Source organism: Propithecus coquereli, unplaced genomic scaffold (genome assembly GCF_000956105.1).
Source record: "Propithecus coquereli isolate 6110/MARCELLA unplaced genomic scaffold, Pcoq_1.0 Scaffold77, whole genome shotgun sequence".
Taxonomy (NCBI): Eukaryota; Metazoa; Chordata; class Mammalia; order Primates; family Indriidae; genus Propithecus; species Propithecus coquereli.
Genome location: NW_012153840.1, coordinates 5,742,252 through 5,757,835, shown reverse-complemented (window position 1 = coordinate 5,757,835; position 15,584 = coordinate 5,742,252). Strand labels below are relative to the sequence as shown.

At 43.3% G+C, this 15,584-nt stretch overlaps 1 protein-coding gene across 1 annotated transcript in view; it reads left to right on the top strand.

Annotated features, from left to right (window-relative positions):
- Positions 1–15,584, top strand: part of PEX14 (peroxisomal biogenesis factor 14) — a 130,219-nt gene that overhangs the window by 10,031 nt on the left and 104,604 nt on the right. The window contains exon 2 of the mRNA XM_012662628.1: positions 8,107–8,154. Within this exon, the coding sequence (XP_012518082.1) occupies positions 8,107–8,154 (48 nt within the window). The remainder of the gene's footprint in view (positions 1–8,106; positions 8,155–15,584) is intronic.

The window sequence follows — 15,584 nt, the reverse complement described above, 5'->3', positions numbered from 1 at the left end:
AGTAGCTGGGACTACAGGCATGCACCACCATGCCTGGCTAATTTTTTCTATATATTTTTAGTTGTCCAGCTAATTTCTTTCTATTTATTTAGTAGAGATTGGGTCTTGCTCTTGCTGAGGCTGGTCTTGAACTCCTGACATCAAGCAATCCTCCCTCCTCAGCCTCCCAGAGTGTTAGGATTACAGGTGTGAGCCACCACGCCCGACCTAGCCAGAGGTTTATCAGTCTTAATATTCCTTTTAAAAAAAAACCTTTAATTCATTGATTTTCCTCTGTTGTTTGTAATTTTTAAAATTTCATTTCTCTCTTTCTGTTTACTTGGGTTTTAAATTCTCTTCTTTTTCTAACTTCTCTAAAGTCAGTATTTAAAGCTGTAAATTTCCCCCTAAGCACCGCCTTAGCTGTATTCCACAAATTTAGATATACTGTATTTTCATTTTCATTCAGCACAGAGTATTTTCTTATTTGATTTACAATTTATATAGAAGTATTTTGTTTAATTTCCAGACACTTGGGATTTTTCAAGATCTTTATTGATTTCTGGTTTAATCCCATTGTGATCAGAGAACATACTCTGTATGATTTCAAACCTTTTAAATTTAAGATTTGTTTTATGATCTATCTTGGTAAATATTCTTTATGCAATTGAAAATAATATATATTCTGCTGCTGTTGGGTAGACTGTTCTATAAATGTCAATTTAGTCATATTGTTGATAGTGTTATTCAGGTCTTCTATATTCTTACTGACTTTTTGAGTAAGGAGGGAGGGATATTAAAGTCTCTAACTGTAATTTTGTATTTGTCTATTTATCTTTTTAATTCTGTCTAATTATACTTTATGTATTTTGAAGCTCTGTTATTGGGTTCATATTTATTTAGGATTGTTATGTCTTCTTGATTGATCCCTTTATTGTTTTGAAATGTCCCTTTGCTATTTTGAAGTGTACTTTGTCTTGTATTAATATTAGGGTTTGCATGGTATATCTTTTTCCATCCTTTGGCTTTGTACCTATAGGTGTCTTTTTGTTTAAAATGGGTTTTGTGAAGACAGCATATAGCTGTCTTTCTTTTTTCCTCCCTCATCTGACAGTCTTTTCCTTTTAATTGGAGTGTTTCATTTACACTTAAGGTAAATGTAGATATGGTTGGGTTTAAGTCTAACATCTTGATTTTTTTTCTTTTTCTATTTGTTTCATCTGTTCGTTGTTCCCTATTTGCTTGTCTTCTTTTGGATTAATCAAATTGATTTTTTTTAGATTTCATTTTATCTCTTCTTTTGGTTTAGTTATTCTGCTACTTTTCTTTTTAACATAATTGCTGTGAGGTTTACATTATGCAACTTTAAGTTATCACAGCCTACTTTTCTTTCTTTTTTTTTTCAGTCAAACATTGTCAACCAAAACAGCCTACTTTTAGTGATATACCAGTTCACATACCCTAATAAGGGTATGCTTCCATTTCCCTCCCTTTCTCATCCTTTTTACTATTCGTGTTATACATTTTACTTCTGCATATATCATACACCCCACAGTACGTTCTAATTATCTTTTTACAATTAAATATATCTATATTTAAAATATCTTTTGTATTTACCAACATATTTATCATTTCTGGCATTCTTCTTTTGTGTAGATCCAAGCTTCCATCTGGTATTGTTTTCCTTCTGCTTAAAGAACTTCTTCTAACATTTCTTGTGGTACAAGTATATTGTTGACAGATTCTCTCTCTCTTTTTTTTTTTTTCCTGAAAAAGCCTTTAATTTGTATTAATTTTTGAAAGGTATTTTCACTGAATATAGAATTTTAAATTGACAGTTTCTTCCCCCCCAGGGCCATTTTAAAGACACCAGTACATTGTATTTTGGCTTGCATAGTTTCAGAAGTCTGCAGTCATTCTTAATCTTGATTAATTATAAGTAATAGGTAATACTTTCTTTTTTTTCTGGCAGCTTATAAGATCTTCTCTTTTAATGAGTTTTCAGCCATTTGATTATAATGTGCCTCAGTGTGCTTTTGTGTTTACTCTGCTTGGCCTTTGTTGAGTTTCTTGGATCTGTGAGTTTGTAGTTTTCATTATACTTGGAAAATTTTCAGCCATTATGTCTTCAAATATTTTTTCTGCCTCACCCCTTTTTTTCTGGGCTGCAATTACATTGGTGTTATACTGTAATAGACCACAGACTCCCATAGACCACTGAGGCTCTGATCTTTTATTTTTTTCTCTCTGTCCTTTATTTTGGTTAGCTTCTCTTGGTATGTCTTCAAGTACACTTACCTTTTTTCTGCAATAATCTGCTGTTATTCTCATTCGCACTAATTTTTTCTATTTTTAGTAGAGACGGGTCTCACTCTTGCTCAGGCTGGTCTCGAACTCCTGACCTCAAGCAGTCCCCCCCCCCCCCCCCCCCCCCCCGCCTTGGCCTCTCAAAGTGCTAGGATTACAGGCGTGAGCCACCGCACCCAGCCTCCTGATTCTTGATATATGTTGAGATTTTTGATTAGATGCCGATACTCTCTTTGTTTTGTTTTGTTTTTTTGAGACAGAGTCTCACTCTCTTGCCTGGGGCGAGTGCCCTGGCGACAGCCTAGCTCACAGCAACCTCAAACTCCTGGGCTCAAGCAATCCTCCTGTCTCAGCCTCCCGAGTAGCTGGGACTACAGGCATGCGCCACCATGCCCGGCTAATTTTTTCTATATATATTTTTAGCTGTCCAATTAATTTCTTTCTTTTTTTTTTTTTTTTTTTTGGTAGAGACGGGGTCTCGCTCTTGCTCAGGCTAGTCTCGAACTCCTGAGCTCAGAATGATCCGCCTGCCTCGGCCTCCCAGAGTACTAGGATTACAGGCGTGAGCCACCGCGCCCAGCCTAGATGCTGATACTCTGAATTGCATATTATTGAGGGATTGAGGGTAAACATTTTGTGGGTCTTATTTTATTTTTTTAAATTTTCAGTGTTTTTTTTTTTTTTTTAAGAGACGGAGTCTTGCTCTGTTGTCTGGGCTAGAGTGCAGTGACATGATCATAGCTCACAGCAACCTCAAACTCCTGAGCTCAAGCGATCCTCCTGCCTGAGCCTCCCATGTAGCTGAGACTACAGTTGTGCGCTACCATGTGCAGCTAATTTTTTAAAATTTATTTTTTAGAGCTGAGGTCTCACTCTTGCCTGGGCTGGAGTGCAGTGGCGCAGTCATAGCAGCCTTGAACTCCTGGGCTCAAGCGAGCCTCCCATGTCATCCTCCTGAGTTGCTGGGATTATGGGTGTGTGAGCCACCATGCCCAGCTAATTTTTCTTATTTTTTTAGAGATGGAGTCTCACTGTGTTGTCCAGGATGTGTGCTCTTACTTTAAAGAATGTTGAGGCCGAGGGCAGTGGCTCATGCCTGTAATCCTAACATCTGGGAGGCCAATGCAGGAGGATTGCTTGAGGCTCAGAAGTTTAAGGTTGCAGTGAGCTGATGACTCCACTGCACTCTAGCCCAACGACAGAGGGAGACCCTGTCTCAAAAAAAAAAAAAAAAAGAATGGGCTTTGTTCTGGTAGGCAGTTAAATTATTTGTGGTTCAGTTTTATTCTTTCAAGTCCTGTTTTTAAGTTTTGTTAGGGTGCCTCTAGTGTAACCTTTACTCCAGGGATAATTTGACTCCCCTGCCAAGCTGTGGCCCTTCTAGGTCTCCGCTGAATTCTTGAATGATCAGTGAGGACACTCTACTCTGACTGCTTGGGTCTTGTGAGTTCTGTGAAGGAGTTCTGAGAACTATTCAGCTCACAGCTTCCTCATCATTTCCTTTTTTCGCCCTTGTTGAATTTCACTCTATGCATGCAGAAATTTTAATACTCAGCAAAGACCGAAGGGAACCCCCATGTGGATTTCTGGAGCTTCGCTGCATTGCTTTTTCCTCTGTGGAACTCTGTCCTGCAACTTTCAGCTGTCTTAGCCTCCTTGAACTCTGATCTCTGTCTCCTCCACTGAGACTGCCATGCTCTGCTGGGGATGCCTCTCCCTCTCCTTGTCTGAAAAGTGCCTCTTGGCAGAAAGCCAGAGTAATTTTAGAGCTCAAATCATTTATTTGTGTTCTGTCAGAGATCACAGTCCTGTACTGCCTGCTGTCCAATGTCTACAAACAGTGGTTTTATTTATTTTGCTTAGTTTTCTAGTTGTTTACAGTGGGAGAGAAATCTGGTCTCTATTTTCCATCACGGCCAGAAGTGGAAGTCTATTGGTTGATTTTGAGCAGAGTAGTGACTTGATATAATTTTTATTTCCTTTCATCCTAAATGTGAGGTGATGGTATTATTCCTATTCTTCCCATAGGTGAAGAAACTGGAGGTCAGAGAGGTTGAGCAGTACACCCAAGCCACTTAGCTGTTACTGCAAAAGCTTGTGTACTTTCCCCTATACTACTGCGTCTCAAAGAATATTTGTGGAATTGAATCATATTCTTCCCAGAAAGGAACTGTAGAGACTGTCTGAGGCTGTATCTGGAGTAATAGTCCTTTGGCAGATGTAGGATGAGTACTCCTAGACCTGAAGGTCCTGCCTGTTGTTCAAATCTATGAGCTATGTGTGAGGTTGATCTTTGCTGTGCAGCAGGTCAGCACCTGGGTTCACCTTCCAGTTGCGGAACGTCAGCGCCTTGGCAGCAGAAGTAAGAACACCTTTGTTTCTCAAATGGGCATTTCTCTCTCTGCCACTGGGGTCTTAATGTTTGTCTTTTTTTTTTTTGAGATAGGATCTTGCTGTTTTGTCCAGGCTGGAGTGCAGTGGTGCAATCATAGCTCACTGCAGGCTCAAACTCTTGGGTTCAAGCAGTCGTCCTTCCTCAGACTTCTCAGTAGCTAGGACTATAGGTGTGAGCCACTAAGCCTGGCTAATTTTTTAAAAATTTTTTGTAGAGACAGGGTCTTGCAATGTTGCCCAGGCTGGTCTCAAACTCCCTGGCCTCAAGCAATCCTCCTGCCTCGGCCTCCCAAAGCACTGGGATTACAGGTGTGAACCACTGTGCCTGGCCTCCTATCTTTTTGTTTTTTAAAGCAGTCTTATACTTTTGTTTTCTTTCTTTCCCACTCTCCCTATTCAGGCCCCTAAGGATCCTGAATGTGGACTGCCTTGGAGCCTCCTTCTCTTACCTTTGCAACAGACATCAGTGTGTGGTTTCCTAACCTTTTTTTTTTTTAAATCATAGACTATCCTGTGAAAATTTCCAGGACCAAGATGGAATTTAATTTGTAGGAATTTATCTCAAGCCAGAAAATAGATTTGACCAGTTGATGTAGAGGCAGGTGTTTGAGAAAGTGTTGGGCTTTCGCAAGAGCTGGACTGGTGAGACTAATGGAGTTACACAATCTTGGGGATCGGTTTCCGATAACCAGTCAGCTGCTCAGCCCTTTGCCCTTTTTTCAAGCAGCACGTGGAGGTGCCTGTTCAGATGGGAACGTGCCCCCGTCAGCATAAAGAAGCAAGGCGGTCGGGGTTCTCCAAGGTGTCATGTTGGTGTTTTGGGTGGAACAGTTCTTCCCTGGGTCCATTGCAGGACATTTAACTCTTGGGCCCCTGCCCTCTAAACGCCCGTGGGACCCCTTAGTCATTGTGACAGCCAGAAACACTGCCACACGTTTCCAAATCTCCCCTGGGGTGATCCTGCCCTTGGTCGAGAACCACTGGGCCACAACATTACATTCAGAGTAGGCCACGTTTGTGTTGGGTTGTAGGTGAAATGTTCCAGGGCAGGACACTGCATGGTCCTCTGCCTGCCTCGTTTGGGCTCATGAGTACCAGTGGTTCCTTAGTTTGAAGTTTTAAAACAGCCAGGCACAGTGGCATGCGCCTGTAGTCCCAGATACTCTGGAGGCTGAGGCAGGAGGATCGCTTGAACCCAGGAGTTCAAGGCCAGCCTGGACAACATAATGAGATCCTGTCTCTAAAATATATATGTATATAAGATACATATACAATATATACATATATATATAAAAGATATATAACATATATACACATAAATTTAGTTATGCACACCTTTATTGAGTACCAGTGATATACTAGGTGCTAAAGCTACAGACTTCAGTAAGTGCCTGTCTGCCAGAAGCTTAAAATCTAGTGGGAAAGATAGGTAGCAACCTGTAGTTGACCCTTGAACAACGCAGTTTGACTTCCCCAAGGAAGTATCGTAGCTGGATCTGAAGGATGAATTCAGGTGTCAAGGAGGGAAAGGAAGGAATAGCATGTGCAAAGGCCCATTGACAGAGGAAGCAAAGGCCAGTGTGTCTGTTGAGGACAGACCTGAGATATAGTCAGAGTAGATTCAAGACCTTGGAGGCCACACTGAAAAGTTTTTTCTGTCTTCTAAGAGCAATGAGAAACCATTAAAGCTGTCGTTTTACTGGGTGGATAAGGGATGAGATGATCAGATCTTTGGAAATGATAGTCTGTTTGCAGCATAGAAAACAAATTGGCAGAGAGCCAGCATGGGTGGAGGTGTACTGATTAAAAGGCTACTGCAGTCGTCCAGGGAAGGGATTTTGATAGCTTGGACCAAAGTGATGGCAGTCGAGATGGAGAGAAGTGGATGCATTGATTCCATGGATGCTTAGGAAGGAATATTGGCAGGACTTGATAATGGGTTAGCTCTGGGGAGTGGGGAGAAGGAACTGTCAAGGCTGGCCTTTTGGACTCTACTTTGCATGGTTTGGTGAAGCTTGTGCCATTCACTCTAACAGGGAATGCTGGGAGAGGATGTGCATGGCAGATGGAGAGGGCTGTGAGTCTGCTGTGGGACAGGTTAAGTCCAAGAGGAGGCAGGAAGGCAGTCACATGCAGAGCTCAGAGGGGTCTGGACTGGAGGTCTAAAGGTGCGAACTTACTGATGCCTGGCGCCTTACCAGGGAGGAGGGAGGGAAAACTTGCTCAGATTCCTTGAGACTGACCCCCACTTTCTGATTAGTTTCATGCCAGCTGACCTTATCCTGGGACAGCAGAGCTCTTGAGACAGGATTTTGGATGGAGGGGTAGTCCTTCATCCAGCAGAGTCCTTGCCACTGTGCTGTATGTAGCAGCTGTGTGGTGGCAGCTGGGCTGAGCAAATCTTTGAGAGTGCTCTGTGGACTGGATTCTTTCCTCTCCCACCCTCTGTCCTTTTTCCTAGGAGGCCTGGCACTTGCCATCTGGTCTAGCAGGAGGAGAATGGAGGCTGGAGGCTGGCTCCTGGCTCCTGGGACGGGCAGATTTGCTGCACTCGTCTGGATGTTATCTGTAGATAATTGGCAATTGACTTGAACACCAGTAACAGTAAACTAATCATAGCTCACTCAATCTGCTTGTTTTATTCTTTTGGAGATCTGTAAATTTCTTCAGAGTCTGCCTGTCTCTATCCCTTCCTCTAAATTCTGGCCAGATCAGTCAAGAGTTGAAGGCACTTGTGAGGGTGAGGGGGTGGTCCCAGGAGAGGAGACCACCAAGGAGGTTGGCGCAGTGCTGCCTGCTCGCCCGTGGGTTGGTCTGTTTGTCTGCCAGTCACTAGTTTATTTCCAAAAGGGACTGAAGCCTAGGGCTTGCTTTACTATTGTGGGGTAGCGTCCTTAGTGACAGGCGGTAAGTAGGAACCAGCATGCTTTACTGGCTTCTGGGCTCCACATCCTGTGGGTGCCCCGAAGAATCCCGCGTGCAGCTGGGGCCCCCTTGTGGCCGAGTCTGGCTCTCCACTTTTGCTCTGCTTTTCTTCCCAGTCCACTGGCGTTGGGGAGGTGGCAAAAAGAGGTGCTGTCTCTTCAACCTTTTCTCTGGACTGTTCCCATAGATTTTGTGATAGTCCCTGGCCCTTGCTGCTCAGCAGCTGATCTTGGGCCATTCTTGAGCAAAACCAAGCCTTGTTCTTGAGATGCTGGGACAGTGAACCCAGAAACAATCTCTTTATGTTCCCTGGCCAATTCACACTCTTGGGCTACTTCTTACAAGTAGTCCACCGCAGAACGCTCTAAAATCACAAAAAGCCGGCGAGAAATAGGAGAAAGAGGTGTCTGCATGTGTTGCTTGAGAATAGAACGTCTTTGGTTTTTTGATGTCCATTGGGTGGCACTGTGATCTTATTTTTGTTTCTATTTTTCTTTGCAGCCAAGCTCTACTCCAGGAAGTGAAAATGTGCTGCCTCGAGAGCCGCTGGTATGTGGTATCATTTTCTAATAATTAAAATGCCATGTGAGTTTCAGGAAACCATAGGATCCTGCAGTTTTGCATCGGTAGTGGCCCTTTAAAAGTAGGTGTTAGGTGGAGACTGCCTCTGTCAGTGACCTCTCACTTCTTTTCTAGATGCAAGAGCTAGTGAGATCTCTCTTTAGTAAAGCCTGGTCTTTTCTGGAACTAAAAGCATCCACCCCAGATGGTCATGTGCCACTTCGTTTGTGGCTGATCGATAGTAATTAGTGAGATGCCTGAAACCTTAGGAGGCTGAGTGGGCGTGAGGTTGCTGGGCCTATCCAGGTTGCCTCTTGATTGTCTGGAACAGCCGTTCTCTCCTCAGGGTGCAGGCACCTCAGGTGGCCTTTAAAGAACAGGTAAGGGAGGAAATTCTGGTTTTGCCTTGTCAGTAATTAGGTGTGTGATAGTCATGACCAACATTATCTTTTTAGACTCTTGATAGGGAAGAGGCCTGCTAGGTACTAAAGGTAATTCTCTTTACTAAGTGCTTTTGCTTTGGTGGCCAGAGTCCCTGCCTGTCTGCCCCATTTTCATTCCATTTTGCATTTCAGGGCCTGTTGTCAGTCGCTTGGCTAGGTGGTAAGACTGGTTCTGTACAAACCAGATGAGTTTTAAGGGAGAGCCAGCTTTAGTTTTAACTTTACAGAGCTTTTTCTTCCTTTGAGTAGTGATGGAAAGCTTAGGAGTGTACCGCCTAGGTTTCGTTTCAGCAGGGCCTGTAGTCTCACCTGTTTTTCTTCACTCTCCTTCTGGCAGCAGTGGGAGGAGATGACGTGAGGTCCCCGAGCTGGTATGAACAAGTCTGAATTCTGGCACATGCTAAGGCTTTCCAAGGCAGAGGATGAGTTGGATCTGGCTGAGCTGTAGAAAGGCTGAGGTGATATAAACGCTGCTGGGGCTGATTCAGGGGGGTAGTGTTGTCATTCATGTCACCTGCTGCTGTGTCACCAGTTTGGGGCTCACTTCCCAGCACTCCCACAGTGGCCTCCTTGCACTCTTTTGGTATTGCCTGGATTCTTCCTTGAGGTCACGGCGGCGTGAAAGCCAGCGGAGGCTCCGCGTGGCCAGGCTCTAGGGAGAGCTTGCGTGCTTCTCGTGGCACCTGCCTCAGTGCCCCTCAGGCCCAAGTTGTGGTTAGCTTTAGATTAACGTCCAAACTGAACATGGTAGTCCTCTTCAGTCCTTTACTTCCTCAGTGTCCTTTTGCATTTCGAGCTGCTGATTTAACTGGTCACCAGAAGAGTGACCAGTCCATCCTTGGGGGGCATGAGTAGAAAAACTCGGTGGGAGCCCTAAGCAACTGGCAAGCTCGCTGGGTTCTGGGTATTTGGAGCCCTGCATCCCCTTTGCTATTGTTCCTGTACACTGCTCTTTTCCTGCTGTACTGTGCATCTGCTTGTTGGTTGCTTGTGTTTTTATTTCTTTCTTTTCTGGGAGGCCCTGAGCAGTCTTCAAACCCTAGTAGCCTGCGATCGTCCAGAGTTCAGACTCATTCTCTCCAGGCCAACTCTACAATTACCTTATATTTAATTAATATTTTTTCTCCTCTTTACGTACTTGCTGCATAATTGCTCAGAGGAAAGAAAACACATAGCAGCAATTTATATATATATAAAAAAAACAATAATTAAAAAAAAAACCCCGAAATAAACTCCCATCTCCTTTGGGCTGATCCTATGAGTTGGGTAATTAGGGCCCTATTAAAAGGTAGACCCTTTCTCCTTCCCCCCCTTTTTTTATTAATTTTTTTATATTAAACTCCCACAGTCTCTCAGTCATGCCCTTATTGCTTTTGGCCAACCATTTGCAGCAGCCTGATTAAATGAGGGCACCAGCCGAGTTGTATGGTCTTGTGTGAACTCCTTCTTCCCCTTGGGAGGGGTAGTGGGAAGGTGTCAGGCAGAAGGTCCTGCTGAGGGCTTGTGTTACAAGTCCGGGTACCAAATGGGCAGGAGCAGAGCCTGTGGCTGCTGTGAATCGGCAGCAGGAGAGGGGAGAGTCACAGGTGCTGGAGAGGCGATGGGGTAGCAGCGCCCCATCCGCAGAAAGCCCCCCAGCTCAGTGCTATGGTGCTGCGCTTTGCGAAAACACAGCAGCACTCAGCCCCTTCTCCAGGGAGAGAGATTGCACAAGCTGTGTGTATTAGCCGTCTCCTGGGTGCTCTGCTCAGCTCAGGCCTGAGGACTGGGGAGCAGACAACTGAAGAATAAAACTAAACCTTGTTCTCAAGTAATTCCCATATTTTATTTGGGAAAGAAAAGGCATTTGTACACATGAAACAATTAGTAAACAGCATGTAACTATATATAATTTTAGCAAATAGCACAAAATCGTATATAATTTGGTGTAGAATTGCCTGCCTAGGAGTAGGAGAAGTCCCTACTTCAAAGAAGGAAGAGTTTTGCAGAAGATGGGAGAGGGCACTTAGGGATGGTTTTGTGAAACTTGAAGCCAGGTCTTAAGGAATAGGATGTTCCAGTGTTGGGAAATACTCTGCTAAGTTGTTTTCTGTTTTTGTTTTTAACTGAGTGCATACTTTCTAAAAAATTGCTTAATGGAAGTTGCCTGGTCTCTACAGTAAAAGGGCTAGGCATGGAATGCTAAAAACAAATAATCTTATTCTTTGTCCCAGAACTAGATGATCCCTTTGAAGTAATTTTTCCTCTTATTAAAAAAGTGAGTTATGACAGAAGTGGCTTTATTGGGTAGTCAGTGCAGTGTAGGTGACATTGCCATGTTGGTGTATTTGGTGTCTGTGTGATTGTTTTGCTCTATTCGCTAGGCAAGGAAGGCCTGATTTTCATTTCTGTCTTCTCTGGACTGTAAAAACTCTCGTGCATTTGTAGTAAGAAGTATAATCTTACAGTCTCTAAATGACACATTCATGTTTATAGCCATCCCTGGCCTTGATTCTAGCCAAGGAGTGACCCTGCATGTTTCCTTTTCTTGCCCTTTCAATCCTGCCCCCTACCCTGCCCTCCACATAAAACCAGCCCAGCAGCCCTGGCCATGTTAGAAGCTTAGTTGCTCTATAATATTACAACCTCGTCAGGGCTGGAGATGAGTGAACAGATCAGGCTTAAGAAGTTCCATAAACTCCAAGTTAAAATTCTCTGTTAATGACAGAACTCTGCTAAAGTTAAAATGGCTGGTTACTTTTTTCCCCTTATACTCTCTTCACTGAGCTTTGCCTCCAGCTAGCATAGGGAGTTATGGCAGGCCTCCAGAATACTGACGCCCCGGCTTCTCCCAGACCTGCTGAAAACCTGTGAATTTCCCACAGACCCAGAGTTTCTAGCCACCATTGTGTGTCTATCCTCGGGCTCACACAGAGTCTCTGGATCTGGCTCCCTGTGCCACCCTGGCAGGATCAAGTTGCTGCCTGTGTATCAGTCCTTAAGACTGGGTGGGCAGGGCCAGGTACAGTGGCTCATGCCTGTAATTCTAGCACTCTGGGAGGCCGAGGCAGGATGATTGCTTGAGGTCAGGAGTTCGAGACCAGCCTGAGCAAAAGCAAGACCCGGTCTCTACTAAAAATAGAAAAAGTAGCTGGGTGTCTTGGCATGCACCTGCGGTCCCAGCTACTCGGGAGGCTGAGGCAGGAGGATCCCTTGAGCTCAGAAATTTGAGGTCGCGGTAAACTATGATGACTCCACTGCACTTTACCTGGGGTGACAGAGTCAGACTCTGTCTTGGAAAAAAAAAAAGACTGGGCGGTGGGCAGATGTCTACATGGAGTAACTCAGTTCCTGTCTTATTGCTTGGATACTGAAACTGGGGTTAAGTAACCTTTTGAGATTTCCTTTTAGTCATATGGTTTTTGGTTATTTGAAGTAAGCAATAAATAAGGTTTCGTTTACACATCTGCTCACTTGTTTCAACTCAGTTTCTCATTGTTCAGCAATACTATTGCTCATCTACTCTGCAGAGTGCTTATGGGTTTTGGCTAAACTAGAATTTCAGCTTTTTGCTCTTTGACACCAAGTTCTTTCTAGTGGATGAGTCTTCTGCATCCTCTTCCTCTCACTTGTAGGTATAAGTTTTTCTTTTTTTTTCTTTCTGTCCTCTTCCTTGCATCCCTCCACCAAAATAATCTCAAATTGCAATACAGTGTATTTTTATAAATGATGGTGGTAATTTCTACTTCATCACTTTTTCTAGAGTTAATATTTTTTAGTATGCTGAATTTTTTTTTTAAAATTTTTATTTCAGCATGTTATGGGGGTACAAAAATATGGAACGCTTCACGAATTTGCGTGTCATCCTTGCGCAGGGGCCATGCTAATCTTCTCTGTATCGTTCCAATTTTAGTATATGTGCTGCCGAAGCAAGCACAGTGTGCTGAATTTTTAAAAATAAAGTTGCCCTGCAGTTGCAGAGGCAGGCTGCGTCTCAGTACTTTTGCCCTCCAAGTACAAAAGTATCCTATATCTTTAGGTTTTTCCCCAAGGCCAACATGGAACCTTGTCTGGGGGGTTCTACATCATGTATTTGGTCTCAGTCTTTCTGGGGAAGCTCATCCACCTTGCACCTGAGACACCTAAGATTTTCTCTTTGGTTTTTAACTCAATTAGCCAGAGGCTGGTAATCAAAAGGCCATTAATATCTTGATGAATTCAGGGAGCCAGTACTGTGAGCTTTAGGAATAGCTATGGCCAGTTAGTTATTCCTGGCCTCCTAAGACCTCTAGCATGTATTCCTGGCACAGTCTCCCTGTATTTGTATCTTTTGTGATAGGGTCTCACTCTATTGCCGGGGCTAGATTACAGTGGTGTCATCATAGCTCACTGCAATCTCAAACTCCTGGACTCAAGCAATCCTCCTGCCTCAGCCTCCCGAATAGCTGGGACTACAGCCACCATGCCCAGCTAATGTTTGTACTTTTTTGTAGAGACCAGGTCTTGCTATGTTGCCCAGGCTGGGCTCCACCTCCTGGCCTCAAGTGATCCTCTTGCTTTGGCCTCCCAAAGTTCTGGGATTACAGGTGTGAGCCACCACACCTGGCCTTTTTGTGACTTTTGTGGTTAGAATACTTGGTGTACTTGTTGGCAGGCTCACTGTGGATAGGTGGTTCTCATTTTTTCCCCCACCAAAACATTTCTGAAGGATGACATTCACATGTTCAATACATTTATTTCTTTTTCTTTTTTTTTTTTTGAGACAGAGTCTTACTCTGTTTCCCAGGCTATAGTGCAGTGGCATCCTCTTAGCTCACTGCAACCTCAAACTCCTGAGTTCAAGTGATTGCCTGGCTAATTTTTTTATCTTTTGTGGAGATGGGGTCTCGCCATGTTGCCCAAGCTGGTCTCAAACTCCTGGCCTCATGCAGTCTTCCTGCCTTGGCTTCCCAAAGTGTTAGGATTACAGGCATGAGCCACCTTGCGTGACCTCAACACATTTCTTTTTTTTTGAGACAGAGTCTAGCTCTGTCGACCCGGGTAGAGTGTAGTGGCGTCATTGTAGCTCACTGCAACCTCAAACTCCTGGGCTCAAGAGATTCTCCTGCCTCCTGAGTAGCTGGGACCACAGGCACATGCCACCACGCTGGGCTAATTTTTCTATTTTTAGTAGACATGGGGTCTTGCTCTTGCTCAGGCTGATCTCGAACTCCTGACCTCAAGCAATCCTCCTGCCTTGGCCTCCCAGGGTGCTAGGATTACAGGCGTGAACCACTGCGCCTGGCCCAATGCATTTTTTTATATATACTCATGCATGCATGTATGTGTGTGTGTAAGTACATATATAATATAATACATATATATTTTATAAAATTCAAAGCATTTTATAGGGAAATAAAATTGTTTTCCTTACTGTATTCATGAAAGTGTCTTATAAGCACATGGGTAATAAAACCAGTCATTTAGGGATTTCAGTAAATTGTCATTTTTCCAGGAAAAATAAATAAATATGGCAAACCTAATTTTGAAGTATTAAATATAATTATTTTTAAAATCTGTAGTGGTTGATTTCAGAGTTAGGTTTGCTGAATCCAGCTGCCATTTCCACCTCTGTTTACCGCTCAGGAACATGTCAGAACAAAAGTGATTGAGGGTGGCATTATAGGGATAATTCAAAATCCGCTCTATTAATTGAGTTTTTAAAGTAACTCATCTGCAGATTTTAGTGTTTAAACCATTACTAGCAACGTATTTCTGGGGGCAACCCTCCCAACTGCTGCTGAGAAACTTGGGAACCAAAATCAAGTTTAAACAAGCAGAGGATGGGGCTCATGGTGGTGACGTAGTTATGTGATCAGATCCAGTATTCTGGGCCTGAGGCTTGGGCACTTTTCAGATAGGAAAAAATGTTGGCTGCTCTCCTTCCTCACTCGCCTCTCATCAACAATATAAAGCCTTTAGTGAAGAAAAACGTTTCTCTTTTAACACCAGCCATGTATACTGACTTCTGGTTGGGAGGGTGCCTGAGATTTCTGCCTGCTCTGCCAGATCTGTGGAGGAAGACTGGTAAGAACTGAATGCTGACATGGATGAGCTGGAGAAAAGCCTCATTCTGTTTCTGGGTGGTTGTGATCTGTAGGCCACTTACTGATGTTGAAATTCCTGCCTCTTCCTACTGCGTCCTTCCTATTATAGACTGAGAAGTTTTACTGAATAGCCTACATGGTGCCCTTTAAGTTGTTTCCTCTTTCAGGTAAATGAAGAGGTTGTTTTCTAGTTTCAAGATGTCCTTTTACAAATAATTATTAGATGAATCAAAACTCTTAGGAGTAATAATTAAAGAAATGGAATTTGAAATAGTTCAGCTTTGTTTATACTTTAGATTCCTGGCTTTCGTAGTAATATTTCGTATTTGCTATAATTCCTGTAATGAGAGGCCCTGACTATTGGATAACTGGGCAATGTCCTTATTTTGAGGACATGGGAACTGAGGAACTGAGCATTCATGTGCGTTTTTTCAGAGCCACATTGTGATTGGGGGAAATCAATCTTTAATCTTCTCCCCAGCATCATTCTTTCCAAAGGAAAAGTTCTGTTTCCTCCCTTTTTCTCGAGGTGTAGTCTAATAGCTTTATGTGCCCGCCCATTGCTGAAGATGCGAGCAATAAAACTCTTACTTGGGCCCCGGAACATTCTTAAAATGTTTTTCTTTTGTTTAAAATTATCATCTTATTTGAAAGAATTTTCACATAAAAATGTGTTTTTAAGTGTCACCCAAAGAATGGATATTCCATGTGGCAAACAGAGTAAAACCTCTATGAGCCCCAAGTTTGAAAACCACTGAATGTTGTGTTGTGCTTAGGATAACCGTGCGCCCTGCGGTTTCCAGCATAATTTCAATTTGAAATATTTTAATCCATTGTCAAGCCGTGCAGACTGATTTTGGCTTGAAAAATATGATCTTGTAGTCAGTCCTACTTCTGCGCTGTGAGAAGC